Source organism: Rana temporaria, chromosome 6 (assembly GCF_905171775.1).
Source record: "Rana temporaria chromosome 6, aRanTem1.1, whole genome shotgun sequence".
NCBI classification, from domain to species: Eukaryota; Metazoa; Chordata; class Amphibia; order Anura; family Ranidae; genus Rana; species Rana temporaria.
Window position 1 is genome coordinate 67242787 of NC_053494.1, and position 12950 is coordinate 67255736.

Consider the following 12950-nt stretch of genomic DNA (forward strand, 5'->3'; position numbering starts at 1 on the left):
GACAAAAATCCAGGACAAGTGCGTAGTATCCACAGTATTCCTAGGTACAAGCTGGAATTTTCGAGAGGTCCCCATCTTCTCAGTTCCAAAGCTCAAGGATCCACTAACAAGAGCGTCCTTCAAAGGATTGGATCACTTGCTGTCTCAAGGGGTGATCACAGAAGTACCCTAAAGGAGCAAGGTTTAGGGTTTTATTCAAACCTCTTTGTGATCCCAAAACCAAAACGGAGACGTCGGACTAATCCTGGATCTAAGATCTCTAAATCCGTTTCTGAACATTCGCCATTTCCGAATGGAAACTATTAGATCAATGGTTGCCACCCTACAGAGAATTCATGGCGTTGATGGACATCAATGACACCTTTTACATGTGGCCTATCCATCCCACTCAACCAGTTAATGTTTGCGGTAGAACATCACCACTCCAGTTTGTGGCTCTGCCCTTTGGTGTGCTTACTGCGCCCTGGGTATTTACAAAGGTACTACCCCTCTGTTGGCAAATCTAAGGGCACGAGGCATAGCGATAACAGCCTATGTAGACAATCTACTTGTGATAGATCTGTCAGAGTCAGGATTAGATCATGCTGTTAAAACTACAGTAAATTACCTGGAGCATTTAAGATGGATTGTAAACCTACAAAAATCCGCTCTACAAGCCCAAAGAAATGGTGGAGTATTGGGCATGATCATAGACACCCCCCCTAAGCAGGGTATTCCTACCAGAATCAAAGATCAAGTCGCTAAAGGACCTGATCCACAAGGTGAGGCAAAGAAAAGACCGTCTAATCGCCTTTGCATGAGGCTATTGGGGAAGATGTGTGTATGCGGCCTTAGAGTAACCTGCTAGCTTCCAGGTTCAACAGGAAGTTGGACAACTTTGTATCCAGGACAAGAGAGCCTCTAGCCTGCGGATCGGATGCTCCAAATAATTCCTTGGAATCAGTTCTCACTGATGTATGCGTTTCCTCCGATCGCTCTTACAGAGGCTACTTTGCAGGATCAAGAAGGAAAGAATTCCTGTAATCCTAGTGCTCCCAAATTGGCCCAGAAGGCCCTGGTATGCCGAGATCAAAAGGATGTCGGTAGGAATACCTTGGAAACTTCCACTACATCACGACCTGCTGTCACAGGGTCCTGTGTTCTATCCTTGCTTACAAAAAGCTAAATTTTGACGGTCTGGCTGCTGAGACCCACATTTTGAGGAAATTTAAGGATCTCGCGTCCAGTTCTTTCTACACTCAATGCTAGAAAGCCAGGCTTGTCTACTAATAGTCTGGAAGGCATATATTTCCTGATGTGAAACCAAGAAATGGAATCCTCATAAATATGACATAAGTAGATTCTCGCCTTTTGCCAGTTAGGAGTGGATATGAAATTAGCCCTTAGTACCATCAAGGGGTCAAATATGGGCTCTGTCTTTTTCAAAGACCACTGGCATCTCATTCCCTAGTTCAGGCTTTCATTCAGGGTTACTGAATCAATCCGCCAGTCAAGTCTCCCTTGTGTCCATGGATTGAATTTGGTATTGTCAGTGTTTCAAAGGCAACCTTTTGAACCTATTCGCCAGATTCCGCTGATCCCTTTTAAGCAGGAAATTGACCTTTTTTGATTGCTATCTCTTCTGCTAGAAAAGCATCTGAATTAGCAGCTCTTTCTTGCAAAGACAGCGGACGAAAAATTATTAAACTCCCTAGATCTAGTGAGAGCAGTAAAGGTGTATCTGCAGGCAACCGTTCAGATACGCAAAACAGATGTTTTATTTTGCCCAGATGGTCCCATGAAGGGACAAGTGGCATCAAAATCCTCTATCTCCCAGGTGGATTCGAAACAATTATTCAGCTTATGGTTAAAGAACAGGACTTCCTTTTTTCTGTTAAGGCGCACTCTACCAGGGCGATAAGTGCTTCATGGGCAGTGCATCACCAGGCTTCGTTGGCTCAAATATTTTATAAAGCTGCAACTTGGTCTTCAATCCACACATTTTCCAAATTATATCAAATAGATGTGAAAGGACATGAGGATGCTGCCTTTGGGCAACGTGTGCTGCAGGCAGCAGTATAGGGCTTCTTGTCCGTAACGGCCTGCTTGATCTGTGTCTCCCACCCTTCATTGAGCATTGCTCTGGGACGTCAAGCAGGGATCTTCAAACTACGGCCCTCCAGCTGCTGTAGAACTACAAGTCCCATGAGACACTGTACAACTGACATTCACAGGCATGATGGGAATTGTAGTTCCTGAACAACTGGAGGGACATGGTTTGAGGACCCCTGATGTAAAGAATGGCGCTCTGTCCTGTGTGTACGATAAAGAAAACAGGATTTTTAAAACGGCTTGCCTGTAAAATCCTTTTCTTGTAGTACACCACGGGACACAGATGTCCCCCCCCCCCCCCCCTTCTTATGGGAACCTTATTGCTTGCTACAAAACTGAGGTACTTCCCAGATGGGAGGGGGTTATGGAGGGGAACTGTCTTCAATTGGTTGTGCCAGTGTCCAGTCACCGCTTGTGACCCTTAACCCATTATGTGAAGAATGGCTCTGTGTCCTGTGGTGTACTCCAAGAAAAGGATTTTACAGGTAAGTGGTTTTAAAAATCCTGTTATTTTTCATTCCCAATTACCATATTCCTGTACAGTGCATCCAGAAAGTATTTACAACACTTCACTTTTTTCACATTTCTACGAATTCCCCATAATGACAATGTGAAAAGTTTGTTTGACATCTTGTTAATTTTTATTTATAATACTTTGCAATCACATGTATTCACAGCTTTTGCGCAAATTGCTGCCTCAAGTCCTTTTTCAGTATGATGCTACAAGCTTGACACCTATTTTGGCAGTTCCTTCCACTCTTCACAGGACCTCTCAAAGCTCCATCAGGTTGCATGGGGAGCATTGGTGCACAGCCATTTTTAGATCTCTCAGGGGGATGTCAATTGGGTTTAAAGGAACACTAAAGTTACTTTTTTTTTTTTTGTAAAATAACAAACATGTAATACTTGCCTCCACTGTGCAGCTCGTTTTGCACAGTGTCCCCGAACCCTGTCTTCTGGGTTCCCTCAGCGTCTGTTTCGGCTCCTCCTCGCAAGAGCTTTCCACCTTCATGCGAGCGAGCTTGCATGGTGGAAAGCTTTTGCGGGCGTGCTCCCATGATACAGCGGCGGGCATAGCCGCCGACTGTATCACTTCGGCCCCGTTCCCCGGCGCGCCATCGAATGTGATTTGACAGCAGCGCCAGCCAATGGTTGCGCTGCTATCAATCCGTTCAGCCTAGCCAATCAACGGCCAGGCTGGGAACCGAATAGGATGACAGGGACGTGCGAAGATATTCAGAGTTGTCCCATAGCCACTCTGTTATCTTGGCTGTGTTCTTAGGGCTGTGGAAGATGAACCGGTGCCCCAGTCTGAGGTCCATTTAGGCAAAGCGTCATGTCTGGAGAAGCAGCAGCACATTGAGCTTCCCAGTGAATTCCTCCAGAGTTGTATTTCTTTTGGCCAGCTCAGTAGATTGCTGTCTGGATTATTTTTTTATTTTTCAATTTTTTTATTTATGACAGGGACAGGGCCCACATGGCCCGACACAACCACATATAACGGCTGAATATATAACCATAGCACTGATACAAATCTTGTACATAGTGGCATAACTAATACTACAACAGATCTAGCAGTCATACCCCATATAGGGGGGAACACCGCATTAAAACTTGTCTGTAGGGTGACACAAACACCCCAGGTCATTGTCCCGTTGACTTTATTATATTGAAGTTTCAACCATGACAGGGAGGTCCTCCTAGATGAGGAGGGTGGATATGTGCTTATTTGTAACGATGTTGGATGTCAGAGCCCAGTCCCCTTTTCTATTTATCGAGGAAGGAGAGATTGAGAAAAGCAAAGAGAAGAATAGTAGAAGAGAGAAGTAAAATAGGAAGCGGTCAGAGTATAGTGCTGTCTGGATTCTATCCTAGGTGTACATAATGTAACTGGGTACGAACACTTAGGCCCCTTTTTCAGACGGGACGGCTGTTTGCCGCAGTTAAAAGCACTACAAATGTTTTGTGAAATTCAAGGCTCTAGGCACTGCGATTAGCTGCATTTGCCCTTTGCGATTACATGCGTTTCGTGCGTTTAATTGCGGCCAAGTTTAGCTGCGGTATTCATTTCCATAGCAACCCTTTTTATTTTTTTGGTTTTTGTTTGGGGTGCCTTGAATTCTAAAACGCTGCTATCCGCAGTTGACAAAGAAACTGCGGTTATGTGCATATAGCTGCGCTACAATCGCACCTGGACGCATTCAATTCTATTTTTTCTATTCGCACCAAACCGCATGTAAAGTAATCGCAGGCAAACGCTGTGTGTGAATGGGGCCATAGGAAAAACATTGTGTGTTTTTAGCTGGCGGTAGAAAAATAGAAAATCCGCAGCTAAAAGCACCATTCTATCCGTCCGTCTGAAAGGGGCCTTATAGGTAAGTTGATCAGGAAGGAATTTTTATTTTTTTTTTGATGGGAGAAAACCTACGTTAGACTTACCGGTAACATATATCTATGAACCTTCCAGTTTTGGAGTAAACCAGAATAAGACTGTTTTATTTAAACAAGTATACAGGGTTTTTTTTTTTTTTTTTATTATACACTTGTTCCTTGGTTGGTGTTCTAACTGTAGGAGGGGTGGGACTGACTAGGGGAGACGACCGATCTGTATTCATACTTAGTATGAGCACACGATCGGTCTCCTCTCCCCTGAGAACCGTATTTGTGTGATTGCGCACAGATCCTGGTTCTCGCTCTGTCCACGACCGTTACGGGTGCCCATGGTCATTGCGCATTGTCTCCGGGAACACGGCGCACTCCTGCTGTGACATCTTAAAGCGGAGCTCCACCCTAAAGTGGAACTCACGCTGATCGGCACCCGCGCCCCCCTCCGTGTCACATTTGACACCTTTCAGGGGGGAGCAGATACCGGTCCTAAAGACAGGTATTTGCACCCACTTCCGGCCACACGCTACGGGCAAAAGAGGGGGTTTTTCTGACTTCCCGTCTGTCACCCGTTGTGTGCTGGAACACTCGGCTCCCAGCACAGAGCGTGTGAGCCAATCGGCGGCCGCGACTCGCGCATGCGCCGTAGGGAACCGGGTAGTGAAGCCGGAGCGATTCACTTCCTGGTTCCCTCACTGAGGATGGCGGGGGGAGCAGCAGAGAGACGAGCGATCGCTCGTCCTCTGCTGCGGTCGGCGCTGGACTCCAGGACAGGTAAGTGTCCTAATATTAAAAGTCAGCAGCTGCAGTATTTGTAGCTGCTGGCTTTTAATATTTTTTCATACTGGCACATCCGCTTTAAAGCATTTGTGTCCAAAAATGGATCCTGCTTAGTGTATGTTTTTTTTTTTTTTTTTTTTATTATAACAATGGTATGTTTGTCTTGTGGATAAGTAGGGTTTGATCACCGACACCCCCATGAGCTAATTGTATTTGGTGGCTACTTGTTGATTTTTTGGATTGGACCATTCCTTCTGGCATTTTCCACGTACTTGTTTCGTAGACTCTCCCCCTCTTGGCTTCATACTAAGAGCCTTTGAGGGAAAAGCCCCTTCTGTTCGTTCTTATGGTGCCACATGCTGAGTATTCCTGTGAAGGTTTCAGAAAAGGGGCTAACTGGTGTAGAAGTTATTTACATACAGGTGATGGGGGTGTTTTTTTTTTTTTTCTCTCTCCAGGTGTGATATGAGGTCCCAAATGACTTTCCCACTTGATCCTATGTAGTCTGGGATTTGGGGGGGGGGGGGGTATGCAGTTGGGTGTCCTTGCCTTCGTACACCATGAAAGTATAGGTGTACCCTGTGGCTGCAATCACATAATTTTATAAACTTTCACAGATTATCGGGGGCCGTTTTGCTAGGGATCATTTTGCTTGAAGCCCAGCCTGTCCCATAATTTGACAAGCCACTCATCCACACATATATGTTGGTCTGAGGTAAATAACTGGGGGGGAATTTTTCAGAAAAATGTAGATGTGGATGAGTTTTTGTAAGCTTGTCAGTGTCATGGGTCATTTTGGGCAGGACTCTGGTATTGCAGTTTTATTGGAACCTGAGCATCAAATATCTGGTTCTGGCCATTACTACTGAGTAGATAGGCATGTGGTGGATAGGGTTTGGTGGACCAATTTGAACGTAACACTTTTTTTTTTTCTTTTTTTTTTTTTTTTTTTTTGCAGAGTCCCATATTGCATGTGAGGGGCCCCCCCCAATTTTTTTTCTTAAACTCCTCCACTGTTGAGGTTTCGTCCATTCATAGGGACTGGAATAATAGGAAGTTGAGTTAGGGCCCTTCACGACGGGCGGTGACGAACGGACCCGTTTTTTACTAGTCCGTTTACGGACTTGTAATGCATCCCTATTGGGATTGTGGACGTTTAGCGGATGAGCATCCGCTAACGTCCGTAAAGATCCGCCTCCACAAAGATCCGCTTTTTCAGACGGAAGAAAACCCTATTTTTCTTCCGTCTAGCGCATGGGTCTTCAAACTACGGCCCTCCAGTTGTTCAGGAACTACAATTCCCATCATGCCTAGTCATGTCTGTGAATGTCAGTGTGTTACAATGCCTCATGGGATGTGTAGTTCTACAACAGCTGGAGGGCCGTAGTTTGAGGATCCCTGGTCTAGCGGAACGGATCGGATGAATACGGACACACGGTCCGTATTCATCCGATTCCCCATAGGGGAGAGCGGAAGAAAGACAGGGCGGTCTCTGCACAGTGTGCGGGGACCGCCCTGTCCGCCGACAGCTCAGCGGGGATTTACGGATGATCCCCGCTGAGCCGACGGACACACACGGGCGGATCAATACGGATCTGCTCCGTGTGAAAGAGCCCTTACTCTATATAAATTGTGCATACCAGTAGCACTGGGCCACATGATTGATTGATTGATTGATTGATTGATCAGGGTCCTTGGTAGAAAATGTAAATATCTTTTGGGGTAAATTTTCTCCGTGTTCACCTGGACTTCTGATTAGCTGCTCCTGAGTTGGGATAAAGCCACAGGGGGTTCTGAAGGGCATAGGAAAATTTGGCATGGGCCCTAAGCCTTTTAAGGCTGAGTTGACACCCCAATAGTACTTGGCCTTTCTTGCTAAGATGTACTGCGCTACTAGTGGATGGCAGTGCTGGTGGCTGCCACTGCCTCCTCCACCATAACGCCTGCATTTGGCGTGCACACTCTCATGCCTTCGGTGATTTGTTTGTATATTATTTATATATTATTCTCATAACATGAGTACACCCCTACATTTTTGTAAATATGTTTTCATGTGACAACACTGAAGAAATTACACTTATTTTTCATTTTTTTCTCTACAATGTAAAGTAGTGAGTGTACAGGACTGGCCAAGTATGTCTCCAGACCTAAACCCTATTGAGCATCTGTGGGCATCCTCAAATATAAGGTGGAGGAGTGCAAGGTCTCCAACGTCCACCAGCTTTGTGATATCCTCATGGAGGAGTGGAAGAGGACTCCAGTGGCAACCTGTAAAGCTCTGGTGAACTCCATGCCCAAAAGGGTTAAGGCAGTGCTGTAAAATAATGGCGGCAACACAAAATATTGATACTTTGGACATTTTCACTGAGGGGGTGTAATCATTTTTGTAAGATGCTGTATAGACACAATTGCTTGAATAGAACTGAATTCCTTAGGCCCCTTTCACACTGATGTGGTTTCACCACTCCCTGGGTTTTTCCTATAGGGTTCTTTTTATGTCCCATGGTTTTGGTGTGCTTTGAGAAGGCGCACCAAAACTGTGGCACATAATAAAACACAGCTAACCTACAACCAACCCATTGGTGCACTGCACCACATCAGTGTGAAAGGGGCCCTCTCGACGGGAAAGGGTGGCATTGGCCTACTTCTCTATTTCACTTATTTCTATAACATAGTGTTTGTTTTTTTTGTTTTTTTTCTCTAAAAGGAAGGAATGATGAAAGAAAAGAGGTGCGATAGGATGCTGAAGTGCTGCACATGGCTGTATGATGGAAGAGAAGGAGAAAGCAAACTTGTGTGCTAAGAATATTGGATGGCTTCAGCATCAAGATAAAAATGCTGAGCCCTGGCTGTGGAAACTCTCAAATTGTTTTTCAACTGTTGAGCAGGCATTACCCAGTACAAGAGCAAAACAAGTAAGTGTTCATTCAGGCTAAAGTGCATGCCTCACTGACTTCAGATGCCATTGTAACCTTTTTATCCATCTACCAAATAGGGGACATTAAAGCTGTTTTCTGCCCAAAAATAATTATTAAAAGCCAGCAGCTACACATACTGCAGCTGCTAGCTTTTAATAATAGGACACTTTCCTGTCCTGAAGTCCAGCGATGTCGGCAGCTGTTTCCAAGACGCGTATCCTATCCCCTTCCCCCCCCAAAAGATGCACTGGAGGGGGGGGGGGGGAAGTAATCAGATGAGCGGAAGTTCCACCCATATTTAAGTCAGCAGCTACAAAAAGTGTAGCTGCTGACTTTTAATAATTCGGACACTCACCTGTCCTATTGTACAGCGATGTGGGTGAACGAAGCCCTGCTCCTCTCCCCCCTGCTCTCCACTGTGCTGACATTGACGTGTCCCAGAAGATTGCATGGAGGGGGGGGGGAGAGAGAGAGAGAAGTGAACTTCCTTACAGAGCCGTGAGAGCTGGGTGCCTCTAGTGTGTTGGATAAGTATAGCCAAAAGCATTGGCCATACTTCTATGGTTCAAATGTACAGTTTCTTCTGTATTCCTTCCCATGACTTATTTTCCGTTGACAGCAGCTAAAGCCTGCTGTCAGCTGATGTCACTCAGCTGGTCGAGGTTGGGGGTAGATCCTGACTACAGTCAGGTTCCTTCCAAATGCCAGGAACGGCCGCTGGCTTTGCTTCTTGGCTGCACTGCTGGGAGACTGAGCCAGCCGCTCCCTCTCCCCAGCCCATCACTCCAGTAAAAGCTGTAGGTGCAGAGATCTGAGTGATCAGCTGTGTTTGCTCAGCTCTCAGTGTAGAGGGGCAGATGCTGCATCTAACTAAATACAGTAAAACCTCAGTTCACAAACTTAAAGCGGTTGTATACCCTCTTGTCATAATTGCGCCTACATTAAGGCTTAGAAAAATGTGTATATCCAGGGCGCTCCAAGAATTTGAATCCTGACAGATAGTCTGTGTTGGAGAGGGTAGCAGATCTTTACACACTTTTAGGCAGCACTCGGAGACAAGCAATCTCTAATGGGAACGGAAAAACAAACAAGGCGCCTCCTAAGTGCAGAAATATAAAACTTTTAATATCCCCTAAAGGGGTTAAAAACACTTTCAAGATGGTGGATGAAGCAGGCATGTAGCAGGTAAGTGTGTCCAGAAGATGTTCCAGTGGCAGGGTAGTCCCAGTCTGATGATAAAGCTTCCAGGGAAGTCCACAAGATAACAGCCAACTTGTGCTGTGAGTGTTTAGGGAACACAAGGAGCTGGAGCCTGGGGATGATGTCAGAGGAAGCGAGACAAAAACCAGCATGGCCCCCCCCCCTTTTCAGAACAGCTCATTGGTTCCTTCTTCAGCCAGTCACTGGCTGAAGAACAAACCAATGAGCGGTTCCGAAACGCGTCCCGCATCTATGACACACTTCCTGTCCTCTTCCTGTTTGTGTTCCATGCTGGTTTTTGTCTCGCTTCCTCTGACATCATCCCCAGGCTCCAGCACCATTGTGTTCCCTAAACACTCACAGCACAAGTTGGCTGTTATCTTGTGGACTTCCCTGGAAGCTTTATCAGACTGGGACTACCCTGCCACTGGAACATCTTCTGGACACACTTACCTGCTACATGCCTGCTTCATCCACCATCCTGTAAGTGTTTTTAACCCCTTTAGGGGATATTAAAAGTTTTATATTTCTGCACTTAGAGGCGCCTTGTTTGTTTTTCTGTTCTACATTAAGGCTTACCAGTAGGTAAGGAGATATTTGCAGAAAAGTGGGCACCGATGTCTAGGGCGCATGCGCACCGTAGACAACGGCGCAGGCGCACTTAGAGCGGCGGCTCTTGAATGGGAGCCTGCCGGAAATGTGCGCATGCGTGGGGATTGAGCCGTTCCATGCACGGGAGTGACGTTGTCGCTCCGGCCAGTCACAACGCCGCAGTGGCGATACCCGGAAGTCACTCTGAGTATCATGGCGGTGGCGGAGGACATGTCCGAGGACCGCTGCGGGGGCTTCGATCTAACGTAAGTAATTGATAATGAGCTAGTATGCTAGTCATACTAGATCATTATGCCTTTGCCTTGCAGGTTTTTTTTTTTTTTTTTAAAAGAACTTTTAAGGTATACAACCGCTTTAATTTGTGAAACAACTCTGGTCGCGAACCAAGGCAATTTATCCCATAGAGTTTATTGTAAATCGTGTTAATCTGTTCTGAACTTTGTGTATAGATCTAGAAAAATGTATGTACAAGATTTTAAACATCCATTACGTTTACCTCTTTCATGTGCACCAAAAAAAAAAACTCCTCTAATACCTGTTTGAAACAACCCCAATTTTCAAATCCTAATCTAGGGGCCAGAAAATTGCACTAATCATCCAGGAAAAGATCATCTGAGGGCATGATAAAGTTAGAATTCATATGAACTGTTTTTTCCATGATTCCCAATCAAGTGAGCCCACCCTCACGGTAGTCGGGGGAACAGAAACCCCTATCTGAGTGGACAGGTTCTCCTAAAGGCCTGTACACATGATCTGATTTTCCGATGGGATTTGTGTGATGGCAGGCTGTTGTCAGAAAATCCGACCGTTTTGTATGCTCCATCGGACAATTGTTGTCAGATTTTCCACTAACGAATGTTGGCTAGCATGCTGTAAAAATTTTCAACAACAAATGCGTGTACGCAAGACAAAACTCCGAAGTACAAACATGCAATGCTAACCATAACGCAACATTAACAGACGTTGCCCAAAGGGTGGTGCTAAAGAGCTGAAAAAACACGTAGTTTTGTGTTTGTTGCCCAACGTTTCTTTGCCGTTTGTATGTAATCCAAGTTCCTGGCCAACACCCTTCAGACAAAAGTCGGTTTGCCTCAAGTTTACACTTTTCTGGACCAGAGAACTGAATCGGGTACTCCTTGCCCCACAGCTGACGTACGCAAAAATGCTTATGCCCTTAATATCGAGATGGTCATAATGAGTCGTTGATGTCACAAACATCCCCACACCTTTTGGTGTATGCCACTTTTAGGCATGGCATCTGCCCACAGCTCATTGGCACAGGAATGACAGCTGACTTTGAGTTGCGACCCCCAACATGTTAGCAGAACTAAGCTTTATAACTAGTTCAAAGCAAGTCAGTAGTGGTAGGTGTCTTGTGATTTTAACTTTTTTGTGTTTTTTTTATTTTTTAGAACGCTTACAAGAACGGCAAACCTGCAATGGAACTCAAGGATGTTCCAACCCCTTCTGCAAACCCGCTTCAACCCTGCACAAATTCCTTTGCACTTTCAAAAATCCAACCTCCCTCTGTAAAGCAAATCCAGCTTCAAACCGGCCCTAAAGTAAGCTGCTGTGCACTTTGTTCTTATAGCACACCTGATGTTCATTTCGGTGGGAGTGGGTGCATTCGGCCTAATCATATCTTGGATAAAACTGCTGCAGGCACAGTTACTTGCCAGATAGCCCCTGGGCTGCCTTTTCCTTCTGAAAGTCCCTTCAAGAAAGTTGCTGCTACAGGCAGTTACAGCAGCCATCCCCTCAGCTGTTCAAATGTGTGTGTGGAAAAGCGCCTGTCTCCCTGCCAGTTTCACACTTCTCACCCAGTTTCCTGTTTCACCAGTGTTCATTTGAATCAGCTTCACAATGATCTCCATAAGTTTCACGCTCCTAATCTTGGCACTTCTGGATATTACCCTTGCTCAGACTTCACTAATGGGGCTACACAACATTTAAAGGAACATCTTGCACAGTCTGAAATCTTATCACGTTTTTGCACGGGTTCTCTTCATCTAAACTCTGCACCATCTGTATTTCTCAAAAGTTCTTCCTTCTGTCAGGCCTGCTTGGAAAAGGTTTGTTCATTCTTTCACTTTAGTGTGTGTTGGTTTTGTTCTTTTATTTTTTTTATTCTAAGATATTTCACTGGATGAGGGTTGTACCACACAGTTTTTTTTTTTCCAGTCTTCTCTAATATCTTTTGGTGTGTGTGTGTGTGTTTTTTTTTTTTTTGTTTTTTGTTTTTTTTTTTGGTAGAGCAAGTGGAGGGTGATGACCCCTGTCAATTTATTTTTTGCCATCTGTGTCTCATTTGGGAGATTTCACTTTCTGTCCCATATCTAGAACGGGAAATGAGGGAATCCCTTGGGGACCCCCCAGTACCAGACCATTGGAAGGTCCCCCTCTTAATTTTCTGGAGACAACCCAAAATGTAGGATTTTCTTATACTTTCCCTTCAATTATAATGGCAAACAAAGCACTTTAGAGGGTGAATCTTCCTGAGGCACAGAGCAATCAAAATGGACAGGTTAATCCTTCTCCACTCTGTCAAAGCTTTCTTCTCTTTTTTTTTTTTTTTTTTTTTTAACCTTTATTTGTACTTTATGCTTTCACATTAGAATGACCATAGGTTAAAATGCCTGAAAAGGTTGTAGAATACAGAATGTGTTTTCAGTAAGAAAGATGTGCCTTATTGGAAGAAATCTACGGTCAAAGCATACACTTTCATTTAGAATTAGCATTATAATAGCACTACAAACGATGGTTATATAAAATTCCAATATAAGCTTACTTGAAAAATCTCCTTTCATGTTGAGTGCTGTCTGCTGGCCATATCTTTACACAGCTTCCTGTATTCCCTGTATGTTTTTGCAGCTTCTCCACTGACATGTTCTTTCAATTTATAAGAACTACATGTACCAGGGGTCTCCAAACTTTTCAAACCAAGGGCCAGTTTATTGTTCAGCC

At 44.8% G+C, this 12950-nt stretch overlaps 1 protein-coding gene across 4 annotated transcripts in view; it reads left to right on the plus strand.

The window, feature by feature from the left end:
• MARF1 (meiosis regulator and mRNA stability factor 1) overlaps positions 1–12950 on the plus strand; it is a 444629-nt gene that overhangs the window by 16749 nt on the left and 414930 nt on the right. For 3 of the 4 annotated variants that reach the window (XM_040356921.1, XM_040356923.1, XM_040356922.1), the window contains exons 2-3: positions 7964–8171; positions 11399–12058. In XM_040356921.1, the coding sequence (XP_040212855.1) occupies positions 8022–8171; positions 11399–12058 (810 nt within the window). In that variant the 5' untranslated portion in view covers positions 7964–8021. The remainder of the gene's footprint in view (positions 1–7963; positions 8172–11398; positions 12059–12950) is intronic. The other variant, XM_040356924.1, reaches the window with a different exon arrangement.